General features: G+C 37.5%; 1 protein-coding gene across 16 annotated transcripts in view; it reads left to right on the top strand.

Moving 5' to 3' along the window:
- Positions 1–16,693, top strand: part of CCDC158 (coiled-coil domain containing 158) — a 110,400-nt gene that overhangs the window by 36,888 nt on the left and 56,819 nt on the right. For all 16 annotated transcript variants that reach the window (XR_008524565.2, XM_063723462.1, XM_054554075.2 and 13 more), the window contains 6 exons: positions 1,899–2,008; positions 2,149–2,476; positions 2,827–2,903; positions 3,837–3,947; positions 7,155–7,269; positions 15,049–15,168. Coding sequence is in view for 15 of the 16 variants with exons in the window: in XM_063723462.1 (XP_063579532.1) it covers positions 1,899–2,008; positions 2,149–2,476; positions 2,827–2,903; positions 3,837–3,947; positions 7,155–7,269; positions 15,049–15,168 (861 nt within the window). In the remaining variant the exon portion in view is untranslated. The remainder of the gene's footprint in view (positions 1–1,898; positions 2,009–2,148; positions 2,477–2,826; positions 2,904–3,836; positions 3,948–7,154; positions 7,270–15,048; positions 15,169–16,693) is intronic.

Raw genomic sequence — 16,693 nt, 5'->3', positions numbered from 1 at the left:
AGGGTTTTATTGAAAATGAAAGTACACTGCACAGTGTGGGAGCAGGCCTGAGCGTAGGAACTCAAAAGCCCCGTTACTGAATTTTTGGGAGTTTAAATACTCCCTAGAGGGTTCCATTGGTTACTTGGGGGTATGCCCTATGTAAATGGGGAGAATGAAATAAAGTTACAAAGTCATTTACAGCCTACACCCTAAGGAGAGGATATTTCCTGTCACAGCTGAAGTGTGAATCAGCCTTATGTTCCCTGCCTCCAGACCCTATTTTCCTGCCTCACTATTTTTCACTTGACTTTCATGTTCTTATGATGGTGCTCTTCTGTATGCAGATAGTTTTTAAAATTTGGTGTTCCCATCGAGGGTGGCAGGGGTTAGGGAATGAATGGTGTAGGCTTCTATTACGCCATCTTGCTCTGCCTCCAGCCTTTCCTGTCTTCTTTCTTGATCTACTTCTTCATTTAGTCAAAACACATCTTTGTTAAATTCTTAAGAAAGAGATACATTTTATGAATCTTTGCATGTCTGAGAATGACTCTATTTTACACTCATACTTCATTGATAATTGGCTCGGTAAAGTTGAAAGTAATTTCTCTCAATCTTTTGAAGATATTGTGCTTTTGCATTCAGTATGGCTACTGAGAAGATGTCTATCTGGTTCTTGTTCCTCTGTAGATGATTTTTTGTTTTTTACTTACTTGAATTTCATCTTTAACATCTTTCCTTTGTCTCTGAAATGCCACCATAATGTACTTAGGTATGAATTTTTGTTTTTTTTCATTCACCTTGCTAGGGACTCAGTAGACCTGTTCGTCTGTAGATGTGTGCCTTTCAGTTTGGAGGAATTCAGTTGCGTTTTTTTCTTTGGCAGTTTCCTTTCTTCTGTTTTTTCAGTTCTGTCTTTCCAAAGTTCCTGTTGGAAACATATTTTCACCTCGGTTAAATCTCTACATCTCTTACTTTTTGTTTCAAAAATTTGTCTACTTTTTCTTCCTTTGGAGGAAATTTTTTGACTTGCAACATTTCTATTGAATTGAACTTTTTTGTTTACAACATATTTTTAATTTTCGTGACCCTTTCTCCCCTGATCACTTCTTTGGCATAGCATCTTATTCTTGCTTTATGCTGATAATGTCTCTTGAATTTCTCTGTAAATACAAGTTTTTGAAGTGTTCTTCTATTCCTTGCATTATCTTTCTTTAGTTCCTCTGGTTCTTTTTTTTCTGGATGTTTGCTTGTTTATTTGATCTTGATCTATTTATTACTTTGGGATTTTTCTTCAAGTGTTCAGTGGTTTTTGGTTTTCTGTTTATATTCTACAATTAGGCAATAAAAAATCTGATGGCAAACTTTCTATTCATGGGCAGAATTTGATGGCTTTGCTTTGGGAGGATTACGTATGGCATCAACTATGTACGGGAGCATCTCCTACAGCATCTCCTATGCTGCGAGATCCCTCAGCGCCTGATCTTAGAAATCTTTGTGTATTTCTCTGTAGTAGGACACCTGGAGTTTTGGATGGTGGTGTTTGCTGCCAGGTATTTTAAGTGGGTAGGAGGTAGGGATTGACTTTTTTATGTACAGAATTTCAACCAATTCTCATGTTTTCATGTAAAAAATGTATTCCTATCTCCATGTTGAGCTGGAAGTAAGATTTGTTTTAGAAGCAGAGTGTTGGTTGTAGAGAATGGATTAAAAGGGGTCAAGCTTGATACAGGGAGACTAGTTAAGGTATTCTCATAATCTAAGCAAGAAATTATTAATTAGACTTTGAACTGCAGCAGTGAGGGAAGGAAGTAGACATAAAAATGAATTGAAAATATATATAGATTTTTGGAAGTTACTAGCTATAAGGAAATGTGTTTCTCTAATGAAGATTAATTTGCATGGCTTTTTTTTTTCAGAGCAATGAATTGCATGAGAAACAAAAGTTTTATTTGAGGCAGTCAGTCATTGATTTGCAAACAAAACTTCAGGAGATGCAAATGGAGAGAGATGCTGTGGCTGACATCAGGTTGGGATTTGTGAAATTATTTTAAAGTCACCTATTTTCATTATGTGAAATTATTTTAAAGTTTTACTCTTTGTAGCAAAACTACTTGTGTGAATATGAGTTTTATCAATGTTATTTATTTTCTTTCATTTATTTCATAGACGAAGGGAGAGTCAGTCCCAGGAGGATTTAAGAAATCAGCTTCAAAATACAGTTCATGAACTTGAAGCTGCCAAATGCCTTAAGGAAGACATGCTGAAAGACAGCAACACACAGATAGAGCAACTACGAAAAATGATGCTTAGTCATGAGGGAGTGCTTCAAGAAATCCGGTCAATCCTAGTTGACTTTGAAGAAGCCTCAGGCAAAAAAATATATGAACATGACAGCATGTCTACTCTGCACTTCCGCAGCTTGGGCTCAGCTATTAGTAAAATCCTAAGAGAATTAGACACAGAGATTTCTTATCTTAAAGGGAGGATATTTCCAGTAAGTGGTGAGAATGCTACTTAAATAATTTTATATTAAAATGCATTAAGAGAATAGCATTAGATGTATAATTTTTAAAATTCTTAAAATAAGCCAAGTTCTCATTTTTCTGAAATAACAGAAGTTACTTCCACAGTAATCTCTCATAATAGGAACTAGCTTGGTTTACCTGTATAGCTTCATGAGAGTATAGACAAAGTAAAAGATCTAATAAAATATGGGGATAGAATGTATCTGATTTTAGTATTATTTTTACTTGCATTTAAAGCATTCCTTTATTTGAAAATCTCCAGATTTTCCAAGCCTTATATTTACCGGTGACTAAATCAGTGTCTCTTTTTAAAAACCAGGTAGAGGATCAACTTGAAGCACTGAAATCTGAATCACAGAACAAAATAGAACTACTTCTGCAACAACACCAAGATAGGTAGGTTTCTGACTGAGGTATGGAAAAGCCTAGTGAAACTAAACCACAGTTTTACAGTGTTTCAGCCACAATTCCAAAATCTAAATATAAAACACATGAGTTTTTTTATAGGTTTATAGGAAACTCATGTTAAAATTTTGTTTTCCTAACCCTGGTTATAAAATGGTAAGGAAGATGTTATTTGAGATGATTACTAATAGGAGTGTTGCTATAGGAGAGAGAGAGCGATTAAGCTCAGCTCCCAATACAAGGCCAAATGGGGATTTATAGCCAGGGGGCATGGTGACGGGGTCTGTGGATGGAAAATTACTGAGAAAAGGCATCAAGAGTAGGGGAATTCTTGCTAAACGCAGGCCAAGGGCTTAGATATCAAAGGCAGGGGATGAAGAACTTGATCAGATATCTAGGGTGGGAGGACTAAACTGACTTGGCAAGATTCTTGCTAGGTCTGGTCTAGGCAGGCCAAAGGTTGAGGCATAGTTGAAAAGAGGCCTCGGAAGAGCCTGACTGAAGTTTGGTGAAGGAGAGAGTTTTTGTCACTCATTTGTTGGAAAAACCTGACCAGAGCTAATGTAAACCTTTCTATAGTCTACAATTTAGTGTGAATACTTATAAATTGTTGCATTCATAATATGTTTGGTTAATGGGACACTTCCCTAGATCTCATTGGGGGTGTCATATAATATATAGTACTTGCAATTTATTACCATTGTAAAATAAACAAAATTCTGAATTCCAAAACTAGCTGACTCCCAAAAGATTTGGATAAAGGATTTTGGACTTGTTGTAGACACTTGTCATTAAAAGAGTAGCATATACAAAAGCAAAGCAAAATACTAAATTTGAGAGTATTGAAAATCATTAATTTTTAAAATAATTCTTAGTCAGGAAAACCTTCTGTATCAAATAACAATCACCACATTCTTTTTATAGGATTGAGCAGTTAATAAGTGAACATGAAGTTGAAATAACAGGACTTACTGAGAAAGCTAGCAGTGCTCGAAGCCAAGCCAGTAGTATCCAGAGTCAAATGGAAATCATTCAGTATGTGGTTTGAAACTGTTAGTCATTCGTCTTCATTTTAAAGATATTATTTTCATTAACTTTCTGTTCTATAATCTTTTAGAATTTGCTTAGTAAGATTTCATAAGAAAGTGAAACTTTTTTCTAACATTTAAATGAACAGGAAATATTACATAACATAGGTAATATTATCTGACCATATAAGAAGTATTTTTGCAAGTATTTGGGGCTCCTGGGATTGGCTGTTTTAAGTATTTATATTAGTCCGTTCTTACACTGCTATAAAGAACTACCTGAGACTGAGTAATTTATGAAGAAAAGAGGTTTAATTGACTCCTAGTTCCACAGGCTTAACAGGAGTCATGAGTGGGAGGCCTCAGGAAACTTACAATTATGATGGAAAGCAAAGGGGAAGCAAGCACATCATACCATGGCAAAGCAAGAGAGAGAGAGAGAATGGGGATGTGCCGCATTTTTAAACCATCAGATCTCGTGAGAACTCACTCTCTATCATGGGAAAAGCATGGGGGAAATCTGTCCCCCCGATCCAGTTACCTCCCACCAGGCCCCTCCCCTGACACATGGTGATTACAATTCAGATTTGTAATCTCCCAAATATCATGTCTTTCTCACATTTTAAAATACAATTATTGGCTGGGCGTGGTGGCTCACGCCTGTATTCCCAGCACTTTGGGAGGCTGAGGCGGGCAGATCACGAGGTCAGGAGATCAAGAGCATCCTGGCTAACACGGTGAAACTCTGTCTCCACTAAAAATACAAAAAATTAGCTGGGCATGGTGGCAGGCGCTTGTAGTCCCAGCTACTCAGGAGGCTGAGGCAGGAGAATGGCATGAACCCGGGAGGCAGAGCTTGCAGTGAGCCGAGATCACGCCACTGCACTCCAACCTGGGTGACAGAGCAAGACTCCGTCTCAAAAACAAAAAAAATACAATTATCCCTTCTCAACAGTCCCCTAGTCTTAACTCATTTAAGCATTAACTCAGAAATCCAGTCCAAAGTATCATCTGAGACAAAGTAAGTCCCTTCCACCTATGAGCCTGTAAAATAAAAAACAAGTTTGTTATTTCCAAGATACAATTGGGTTGCAGGCATTGGGTAAATGCTCCTATTCCAAATGGGAAAAATATGCAAAACAAAGGGGCTGCAGGCCCCATGCAAGTCCAAAATCCAGCTGGGCAGTCATTAAATCTTAAAGCTCTGAAATAATCTCCTTTGACTCCATGTCTCACATCCAGGGCACACTGATGCAAGGAGGGGCTCCCAAGGCCTTGGGCAGCTCTGCCTTTGTTGCTCTGCATTGTACAGCCTCTGCGACTGCTTTCACAGGCTACACTGAATGCCTATAGCTTTTCCATGTGCACAGTGCAAGCTGCCTGTAGATCTACCATTCTGGGGTCTGGAGGGTAGTGGCCCTCTTCTCACAGCTCCACTAAGCAGTGCCCCAGTGGGGACTCTGTGTGGGGGTTCCAACCCCACATTTCCCCTCCACATTACCCTAGTAGAGGTTCCCCATGAGGGCTCTACTCCTGCAGCAGATGTCTGCCTGGACATTCAGGCATTTCCATACATGCTATGAAATCTAGGCAGAGGTTTCCAAACCTCAACTCTTGCTTTCTGTACACCTGCAGGCTCAACACCATGTGGAAGCTGCCTAGTCTTGGGGCTTGCATCCTCTGAAGCAACAGCCCGAGCTGTATCTTGGCCCATTTTAGCCATGGCTGGAGCTGGAGCAGCTGGAATACAGGGTGCCATGTACTGAGGATGCACAGAGTGGTAGAGAGGGCTCTGGCTCACAAAACCATTTTTTCCTCCTAGGTCACAAGGCCTGTGATGGAAGGGGCTGCCTAAAGATCTCTGACATGCCCCGGAGACATTTTCCCCATTGTCTTGCACCTCTTCTTTACTTATGCAAATTTCTGCAGCCAGCAGCTTGAATTTCTCCCCAGGAAATGGGTTTTTCTTTTCTACCACATGGTCAGGCTGCAAATTTTCCAAACTTTTACACTGTGCTTCCCTTTTAAACATAAGTTCCAATTTCACACCTCTCTTCATGAATACATATGACTGTATGCTTTCAGAGATAGTCAGGTGACATCTTGAATGCTTTGCTGCTTAGAAATTTCTTCTGCCAGACACCCTGAATCATCTCTGTCTAGATCAAAGTTCCACAGATCTTTAGGGCAGGGGCAAAATGCTACCTGTATCTTTACTAAAGCATAGTGAGAGTGATCTTTACTCCAGTTCCCAAGAAGTTCCTCATCTCCATCTGAGACCACCTCAGCCTAGACTCTTTGTCCATATCACTCTCAGCATTTTGGTCACAAGCATTCAACAAGTCTCTAGGAAGTTCCAGACTTTCCCTCATCTTTCTATCTTCCTCTGATCCCTCCAAACTGTTCCAACCTCTGCCTGTTACCTAGTTCCAAATTCACTTTCACATTTTCAGGCATCTTTATAGCAGTGCCCCACTCTCCTGGTACCAGTTTTCTGTATTAATCCATTCTTACACTACTATAAAGAACTACCCAAGACTGGGTAATTTATAAAGAAAAGAAGTTTAGTTGACTCACAGTTCCACAGGCTTAACAGGAATCATGACTAGGAGGCCTCAGGAAACTTACAATCAAGGGGAAAGCAAGCACATCTTACCATGGCGGAGCAGGAAAGGGGGGAAGTGCCATACTTTTAAACCATCAGATGTTGTGAGAACTCACTATCATGAGAACAGCATGGGGGAAATCTGCCCCCACAATCCAATCACCTCCCACCAGGTCCCTCCCCTGACATGTGGGGATTACAATTTGACATGAGATTTGGGTGGGGACACAGAGCCAAACCATATGTGTATGTGTGTGTGTGTGTGTGTGTAATATATATGAATATATATAAGTAAAATGTATGCATATGTGTAGAAATAATTTTATTTGAGTTGTATGTTAAAACTTTTTATATGGACATTTTCTATCATATACAAAAGTAGAGAGAAAATAGTGTAATGCACTCCCATACAGCTGTCACCCAGCTTCAGCAGTTTACAATATATTTGAGGTGAAACTTTTGAGAGTCAGTTTTGGAAAATAAAAGACTATTGGCTTAATAATGCCATATAAAATAACTAGTGATAGTGTCAAAAAGCTAGAATACTGAGGTGTTACTCTTATTCTTAGTTTGCTGTTTGCACTTATTCCCCTTCTAAACTCTTCTTAGAGAGCAAGCAAGAAACCAAAACTCTATGTATATGCGTCAGCTCAGCGATCTGGAATCTACTGTTTCTCAGCTACGTTCTGAATTAAGGGAAGCCAAAAGGATGTATGAAGACAAGGTGAGTTTAGGTTTTGCTGTTCTGCTTCTAGAGACTTTAATATCCAGAATCAATATCATATTAGTAATAGTTTATTTGAAAATAAGGAATCAAAGTAATTTCAAATTAAAAGCAGTTTATAAGCTGGAGTAAGAGCATGCTAAATTATATTTTAAACCATTTATAAACTATTTTTATTTAAATTGTATACTCTGATTCATTTTTAGCAAAACATTTTTTGCATAGTTTAAGTGAGTTTCTAAAAAATACATTAAAAAATAAGACCATCTTAATTATTTTTACTTAGCTAACCTTTAGCAAATACTTCCATACCAGCCAGATCCCCCTGCTACTCACTATTTTTGGGGCCTACCTCCTCTCTTACTTCAACTCCTAACTCTTAATCATTGTGAAGCTACAAACTGAATTAACGTTAAGATTAATTAAATGAATTAATTACATAAAAATTAATTAGGAGGATAAGTCTTCATCTCTCATCGTCATGTCATTCCTTTTAAAACCACATTAATTAATATTTGATATTCTGGTTTTTTTCTTTCACTTTCCATAGCTAAAGAGAAGCTATTCAGTATCATTGTCATCTGTTTATCCAGAGTTTAGGTTTTTGTTCATTTCAACCATTTGTAAAACAGTAAGACCCTAAGAAACAAACAAGGAGCTGCCATTAAGAGGAGTGGTGGTCTTCATTCCCTGTAAGAAGGGTGATCACCCAAGGCTGCTTGCCTGGGACAGTCTCGGTTTACACCTGCTAGCCCAGTGTCCTGTTTTATGAATGCTACCTCTCATCTCCATAGTGTCCCCGTTTGGAAGATAAAGTCTATATTTAGTCATCCTACCTATAAGAGACCCTTAGATAGCCATGCAGAAACAATTTACATACAGTTCTGTCACTTGTAGTCAGTTTCTCACACCATAGCTATTTGGAGCAGTAGGTTAGAAGAAATAGAGTATAAGGAAGCTGCCATACGCCCTTTATAAAATGAAACCAATTTTATAGGGTAACAGTACATGGAGGAAAGCTCCATATATTGCAGCACGAATTCTTCCAGACATTTGCCCTTCTTTGGGCACCCTATTTTAATTACCGCTATCACTCCAGCAGGCCACAGGAGGGGGCTGTTTCTACTTGGTTCGAGCATGGAAATAAGATACCTCAACATTTATCAAAGCTAAGATAAGGATGGAATTTAGACAGGACTTTACTAAAGTCTAAGCCATAGAGAGTAACATGAAACTGTATAATCTCAGTTATAGATGTGGGTCCTTTACAGCAGTGTCTTCCAAATATTTTCCATTGCTACTCACAGTAAGAAATATAGTTCATCTTATGATCCAATATACACATGCAACTGAAACAAGATTCATAAAACAATATTTACTCCTATTACATGTGATGCCAGCTATTTTCTGTTCTCTTCAGATGCTGATTTGAACCTCACTAAATTGATTTCGTAATTTATTGGGGGGTTGCGTTTGAATAACACTGCCTCCTTTTGTAAACCTTCTTGCATAACCCGTAACCTAAATCCTTGTGGCAATGTTATTTCAACCAGTGCCGCCTCTGAGCAACTTAAGGGACCTTAGACTGCTTAAAGGGTACATCAACAAACAAAAGGTCAGAGAGGAACATACGCTTTTCTCTGCCTCTCTGAAGCCTGCTTTTTGTGTTCTAGTTTCTTTTCTCAGGACAAGCTTTTCCCCTGATGATTGATAGCAGGAATGTCCACCCCAGTCTGGGCAGACCAAGCCTATACCAAAAGGTCATGACCGCACCCTGCAGACCACAGCAGGAGGGGCTGGTTTTAGTGCACTATGAGGGGGGAGGGTGCTTTTTCACTTGGGTCTAGTGGAGGTAGGCACTCTGGCAGAAGTGAGAGCTGACAATCTGACAGTGAGAGAGGAAATAAAAGAGCTGCTGTGTCACAGTCCAATATAATAATGCATATTCATGAATAATCACAAATCATTTTGGAAAGATTAAGTACTCATTGTCTATTGACAAACTTTTTGAAAAGCTGCAAAGTACTAAATAAAGCTCAACTCACCTGTGGTTTCTTACATGATTGGTAACTGCTATAGCTTTCCATTATACTGTTGTTTGGAAAAATTATCCTTTCAGAAGCCTCGCCCATTGTTTGCTAATTTGCATTTGGTCCAATATATAGTATCATGCTGATTTGGACATATTGGGAAATTTTTTCACAAATACTGAAATATCCGTCTAAAATGTATAAAAAGAATTTCTAAGTTTTTATAAGCATTTAAATCTTTGGCATTGTAGAAGCACGAGATCCAGATGAATGACTGCAAGCTTTTTACATGAATGTTTTCGGGTCATATAGATACAAACATGATATTAGGATTATTCTCTTATTTTGCTTTAATGTAAATAGTGGCTGAGAAAGAATTTTGACAGTCTTAAATAGTAAATAGCTAACGAAAATAAGGAGGGCATATCAGCTTCATTAGTTTTAATAAATCACTGAGATTTATAATACACCACAGTGACCCTAAATAGAGCTGGCACCTAGTTGATGGTTAACTAGACTGTCTTAACAGTAACTCCCTTTGGTTTGGTCAGGGAGCACTGAGAGATGACTGTGATGTAAATATAGCTAAGTACACTCTGGCCTAAGGTGACATTAATTACATGGTGTAGCTGAGCAAGGAAAATCAAACAAGTTAATAACAAGGATTTCACTTGGGATTATAAAAAACTGTATTGTTGTAAAATGTTTTTGTTATAATGAATTGAATATAAAATCTAAAAACACAAATTATTCTGCTTTATTTTTCATTTTCATACGACTTGACATTGCTAAAGCCTATTAAAACCTTAAAATCTATTTTTTCTCTGTTGCTTCAGTGCATATTTCAGTATATACTATTCAAATAACAACAAGGAAAAATATCAAAGGAAATAATACATAAAAGCTGTGATTAAAAGTGAGCTTCATGGCCAGGTGCAGTGGCTTACACCCATAATCCCAGCACTTTTGAAGGCTGAAACAGAAGGATTACTTGAGCCTAGGAGCTTGAGACAAGCCTGGGCAACATAGTGGGACTCTGTCTCTTCAAAAATAAAAACAAAAGTAAAAAGTTAGCTGGGCATGGTAGCGTGCGCCTGTAGTTCTCGCTACTAGAAAGGCTAAGATGGGAGGATAGCTTGAGGCTGGGAGATTGAGGCTGCAGTGAGCCATGATCACACCACTCACTTTAGCCTGGGCAATAGAGGGTAACCCTGTCTCAGAAAAAAAAAAAAAAAAGTGAGATTTGTGTGAAAGGAAACAAATAAAGGTGTGTTGATATTAAACATCAACATGTTTTATGAGGGGCAGTATTACTATTTTCTCCCAAGGTCAGATTTCTTCATTTTAAAAAGTGTTTTTATTTTTAAAAATTGATGACATGACAGGTCTAAACAAAATTTTCCAAATAGAATGCATAAATTAAGAGAAAACTTGTTTTGGAAGTTAATATTTCTCTTCAGATTAACACAATTATTTTATGCTGGTGAACATAGAAATTGTACTTCAAAAAAATGTGAGATGTAGCTTTTGTAGCTTACAAAAGTGTTTTACTGTAATGCTGTTTTCTATTCTTCTCTTTACATTTTAGGAGAACCTCCAGAATTCCCCTTTACGAATTTGGACCAGTAGAAGCTGTCACTATTGGCTCTGTAGATTTGGCTTTACTCTTAACTTTCGCTTTTTGACAATAAAAATATCTCATGATGTTGATTCAGCGTTTATTTTTACTACTTTTAAAGCAGTTGGGGCTGAATTTTGTATTAAAAAAGTGATGATTTAGTAGCACTGGCTGGAGCTATATACTGTGCAGGAAGATTCTGTGCAAACCTCTGCATAGTTCTGCCAATGCACCGCCATGCTGGCCTGTAGCATCCCTTATTATTCCATAGCTGTGTCTTTTTGAGCACAGAAAAACAGAAAACACCACCACCAACAGACAAACCAAACCTCGTGTGATTTGATATGATTGGCAATATCTCTAAAATCAATGTGAGATTAGAATGAAATCCCAATACTCATTTGTCCAGTGATCCAAACCAAAAAGTGCATTCATAGATGGTGAAAGGGAAAACCAGTGCTACTATGTAAAAATAAAAGAAAAAGAAAAAACCTTTAATACATCTCAGATGTCAATATTTATTCTAGATATTTTAAAAGGCTTTTCTTTATAGTGTTTTTTACAGCTGTTTATATCAACTCAGCTGCTACTTCAATGGTTTTCCCTTTCACTCTCTATTTATCTTTTTGATTGATTAATATAAATGTTTTTACTCTAAAAAGTGAAAGGTAAAAGCAGACCTATAGCAGCTGAGTCAGTACTGACAACTACAAAACAAATGTTCCTGCAGGGGGCTGGAGGAACGTCTTATACTTAATAAACAGATGGAAAGATAAGACTTGGCTTGTTTCTTTTTCTTTGTTTTTTTAATTTGGTCTCATGTCAAGTTTGATGTTATGAAATAATTATCCAGAAGTTTTTTTTTTAAGTGAAAGCAGACAAAAGAGAAAATCTTAATTTAAGCTTTTAAAGCATATATACAAATTATTTTCTTTGCTCAAGGATAGAAATGGTTTATGCCAGGTTAGGAGTAGAAAACATTTATTTTAATCATATGATTAATTCAAATTGGAAATGTTCTTGTTAAATTTATAGCTCAAAAGACAAGTAGAAAATAAATTGTTTCAGCTTTATTAATACTGTTCTCATGGAAAAAAGTATTAGATTTGAAAGGAACATGAGAGATCATCTAGAATACTCTTTCCAATTACAGATGAAAAAAATGGAAACACAGAGAAGTTATGTAACAGAAACCAGACAAGAACCTAAGGTGTTTGGCTCTTTGCCTGATCATATTGCCTCTCGGATCATGTTCATGTACCCATTCCTTGCCAGGCAAACATGATAACTGTGTAACAGTAAAGTTTGTGGTTCTTCGCCTTACTGTATTTACTAAGTGTGTACTGATTTAGTCTTTCCTGATAATAATAAAAATGAAGAGATTTTATCAATTGATATTGTTCATTCATTTTTCTTAGGAAGTAACCTGTGTTACAGAGCTTGAATTTTTATGGGGCTTTTTCATTTCTTTTCCTGTATATGCCCCAAAAGGAGCACAAGAAGTACTTTTTTGTTTTTTTTAAGAGAGTGTCTCACTCTCTTGCCAAGGCTGGAGTGCAGTGGCACGATCATGACTCATTACAGCTTCAAACTCCCAGGCTCAAGCGATCCTCCCACCTCAGCCTCCTGACTAGCCAAAACTACAGGCATACACCACCATGCCAGGATAATTTTATTTTTATTTTTGTAGAGATGGGGTCTCACTATGCTGCCCAGGCTGGTCTCGAACTCCTGGCCTCAAGTGATCCTCCTACCTCAGCCTCCTGGAAAGTACTTCTTTATTAGATTATTAGAGTCTAGGAATACATTTTAGACAGTGATCTAATATTTTATGTGTACTTAATTCTTGTGAAATACTTTTTATACATAGCATGCAGCCAGATACAAAGTCAGTTTAGGAATATAGCCAATATAAATATTAAAGTCTATACTCTGATTTCTGTAGGTAAATAGGAAACTGATAGTCATATATTAGTACTTTCTTAGTCATATATGTATATGTGGATATATATATAACTTCTATTATTTATGATTATTATTAAAGAGAGACGTGTATATGTATGTATAGATAATATAATTCAATATGTGTTGAATAAGTGAAGATCTTTAAAAATAAATAATAAATAGTAAAACTAGAAAGTTCTCAAGAAAAAGTCTTAGTCATATGTTCTCTAGTTAAGAAAGTTTTATCATAGTACATCATCCAAACCAGGTTTTATTATTGACAGTAGATTGGAAATCTACTAAATAGACACCTTAAAGGTAAGAAGGAATATGTAGCATTTATGCAGACATGAAAGATTTCCTATTACTAGAAAGTAGATGATAAAATAGTAATGTAGATACCTAGTTAAAGTTAAGATATCACCATATAACTAAGTATCAACATGTTCTCATTGTTTTAATATCTTATTATTTAAGTTATGATATTGTGTTGGCTCAGCTAAAATCTAAACCCTTAGTCTCCACAGTCTGAGATCCTAGCCTCTTAGCATACGCTGAACCTAGACATAAAGAACTATAGAGGCCGGGCACGGTGGCTCACGCCTGTAATCCCAGCACTTTGGGAGGCTGAGGCGGGTGGATCACCTGAGGTCAGGAGTTCGAGACCAGCCTGGCCAACATGGCGAAACCCCATCTCTACTAAAAATACAAAAATTTGCTGGGCGTGGTGGCGGGCACCTGTAATCCCAGCTACTTGGGAGGCTGAGGCAGGAGAATCACTTGAATCCAGGAGGCGGAGGTTGCAGTGAGCCGAGATCATGCCATTGCACTCCAGCCTGGGCAACAGGGCGAGATTCCATCTCAAAAAAAAAAAAAAAGAACTATAGAAATGCTATTAACAGTGATGCACTTTATGGCATGTGTCATAGAAATGCATATTCAAACAGATCAAACAGCTGCCTTGTCAGAATAAAATGCAGTTTACCATCCTCTAAAATTGGTACTTTTATTCCCATTTTATATTAATAGTTGAACAAAATGAGGGTTAGAATGGTTAAATAAATTGTCCGACTGTAAATATAAATATATATGAATTCATCCTTTAAAAAAGTAGTGGCTATAAAATAATGACAATAGCTAATAACTTGTTACCATTCATTCTTTTATATTCAATGCCTTTTATTACAGAAACTTTGATATTCTGAAGCAAAATTGCTCTTCTAAGTATAATACAGTTCATTTATATAGGCTCTGCAGCATGTTATTTATGCCATATCAAGCTTCCTTTTTTTGAAACAGTTTTGCTCTGTCACCCAGGCTGGAGTGCAGGGATACAATCATGGCTCACTGCAGCCTTAACCACCCAGGCTCAAGCAGTCTTCCCACTTCAGCCTCCCAAGTAGCTGGGACCCCAGGTGTGCACCACCATGCCCAGCTAACCTTTAAAAAAATATTTTTTGTAGAGATGGGGTCTCCCTGTGTTGCCTAGGTTGGTCTTGAACTCCTGGGCTCAAGGGATCCTCCTGCCTTGGCCTCCCAAAGGATTACAGGCATGGGCCACTGTGCCAACCCTCAAGCTTTCTTAAATACCAAATTATAGAACATGTCTTCCCAGAAGATAAATCTTGAATAGTATGAAAACAGGAGACAGATGTATTACAGGCAATTCCCAAATTCAACAGTACTAAATATTTTATTTTGTCTAATTTCCCTGGCTAAATTCAGCATAGATTTTCTTTAAAAAAAAAACTTTACGAGACACATCACAATACACTTTTTTTTTTTTTTTGGAGATGTAGTTTCACTTTTGTCACCCAGGCTGAAGTGCAATGGCACGATCTTTGCTCACTGCAACCTCTGCCTCCCGGGTTCAAGCGATTCTCTTGTCTCAGCCTCCCAAGTAGCTGGGATTACAGGGGCCCATCACGCCTGGCCAATTTTTGTATTTTTAGTAGAGACGGGGTTTTGCCATGTTGGCCAGGCTGGTCTCAAAATCCTGACCTCAGGTAATCCATCCGCCTCGGCCTCCCAAAGTGCTGGGATTACAGGCATGAGCCGCTGCACTCGGCCTCACAACAAACTTATTTTTGTTCTCAAAATAATACCATTTGTTTTCCAAAGTCTATATTTATTTTCTATTACCCACTGTCATAATCAGACACTGTTCAATTTGTACTTTCCTTTCAGACGGAAGAGCTGGAAAAGCAGTTAGTCCTTGCCAACTCAGAGCTAACTGAAGCCCGGACAGAGCGTGATCAATTCAGTCAGGAATCTGGAAATTTAGATGATCAACTTCAAAAGCTGTTGGTAAGATTATGCTTTAAAATATGAATAAGATTAATTCTGGGAAGTTTTTCACCAAAATATATCACAAAACTTGTTTCCTTTATAAAATTACAAATTTACAAAATATTTGTGTATACATGCAATAGATTATTTTAGACCCAATTCGTTTTGCATATAAAATATGATATTCTGTATACTTAACTTTTTTCTTAAGCAGAGCTATTACAATATTAGGTGAAGAGATCTTGACATAGCCATAGTCTTTCAAGTAGATACCATATTCCGTTAAACTGAAGTAGTGTTACACGTTCATTTTAAGGCCAAATAACATTCAAAACACATACAAATTGTGTATATAGAAATTTGGAATGGACGGTTAGGTGAAGTTGTTTTAAAAGAAAAGGACTGTATGATTGTGCTCATAATGAAGCAACTCTGTCCTCTGTTAGAGGAACTATAGGATGAGAAATTTAGGAAAGGAAATGTTTGGAATCCCCTTTTGTGGTATTAGTGGTATAACAGAATTTTCGGCTTACCAAACCCCATTCCAGGGAATGGTGCTCTTTGCTGGTAAAGCCATCCTTTGCAGGCTGACAAGGGTTTGATGAGCTGAGGTAAGGATAGAACTGAGAGCTGTGTAGAGAAGCTCTTAACCTTGGCATAATTCTTCAGTTCTTTACCTAACATTTGCATGTTTTTCAGTGTTCTCCTATCTAATATGAAAATCTTGGAGACTGAATGTCTGAAAGATCCTCAAACCTGGCCTCCCTTTTCATTCTTACCATCACCACCCCTCGTTCAACCCCTCATTACTCATTGCCTGAAGCATGGCAGTCTCCTTACTGATGTTCCCAACTCCAGTTTTTCTCCTCTTCACTCCTTCCTGTAAAGGGCTGCCGCATATATCTCTCTAAAATATAGCTCCGATGATGTCACTCTTCAATTCAAAATTACTTTCTCTGTAAAGTCAGACACCCTCCCTTTCAATACTGTTCATGATCCATCACCCTGCTAACCTTTCCAATCCTTTCTCTCTACCCTGACCCAGTGCACCAAGCAAACACACAGGCCCCTTTCCTGTCCCTTCTTCCTAATCTCTGCATCTTCAGGTCTAACTCAAACACTATCCTGAAGCATTTTGATCCCTTTAGTGAGATTCTGTCTGTATTCCTTATCTTTGTCCCTTTAATGAAAAACCACTTCCAGTTACTTATGTCTATGTCTTAACTTTCTCTTGGATCCTAAGTCATTTGAGCTTAGATATATCTTTGTTTTTACTAGTCTGACTAGAGTTTTTGCTCCTATTCAACACTATGTATTTTTTAAGTGACTGAAAAGGGAGGTAATTCTATTCACAGCCCAGATGCTACTCCAATTCCAGTACCAGCCACTATTCTGCCATTTCTCCTTTACTTATCATTTTTCCTTTATGCTTTTGAGCATTTCTTTATTATAGGAGCATACTTGATGTGAGGCATAATGTCTTTCTTAGAAAATGCAAGACTTAAAAACAGGATGACTTTTAAAATCTACTGTATTTTCCTTT

Source organism: Pongo abelii, chromosome 3, assembly GCF_028885655.2.
Source record: "Pongo abelii isolate AG06213 chromosome 3, NHGRI_mPonAbe1-v2.0_pri, whole genome shotgun sequence".
NCBI classification, from domain to species: Eukaryota; Metazoa; Chordata; class Mammalia; order Primates; family Hominidae; genus Pongo; species Pongo abelii.
Note: the sequence above shows the minus strand (reverse complement) of the source record. Positions and strands in the feature narration are given on the sequence as shown.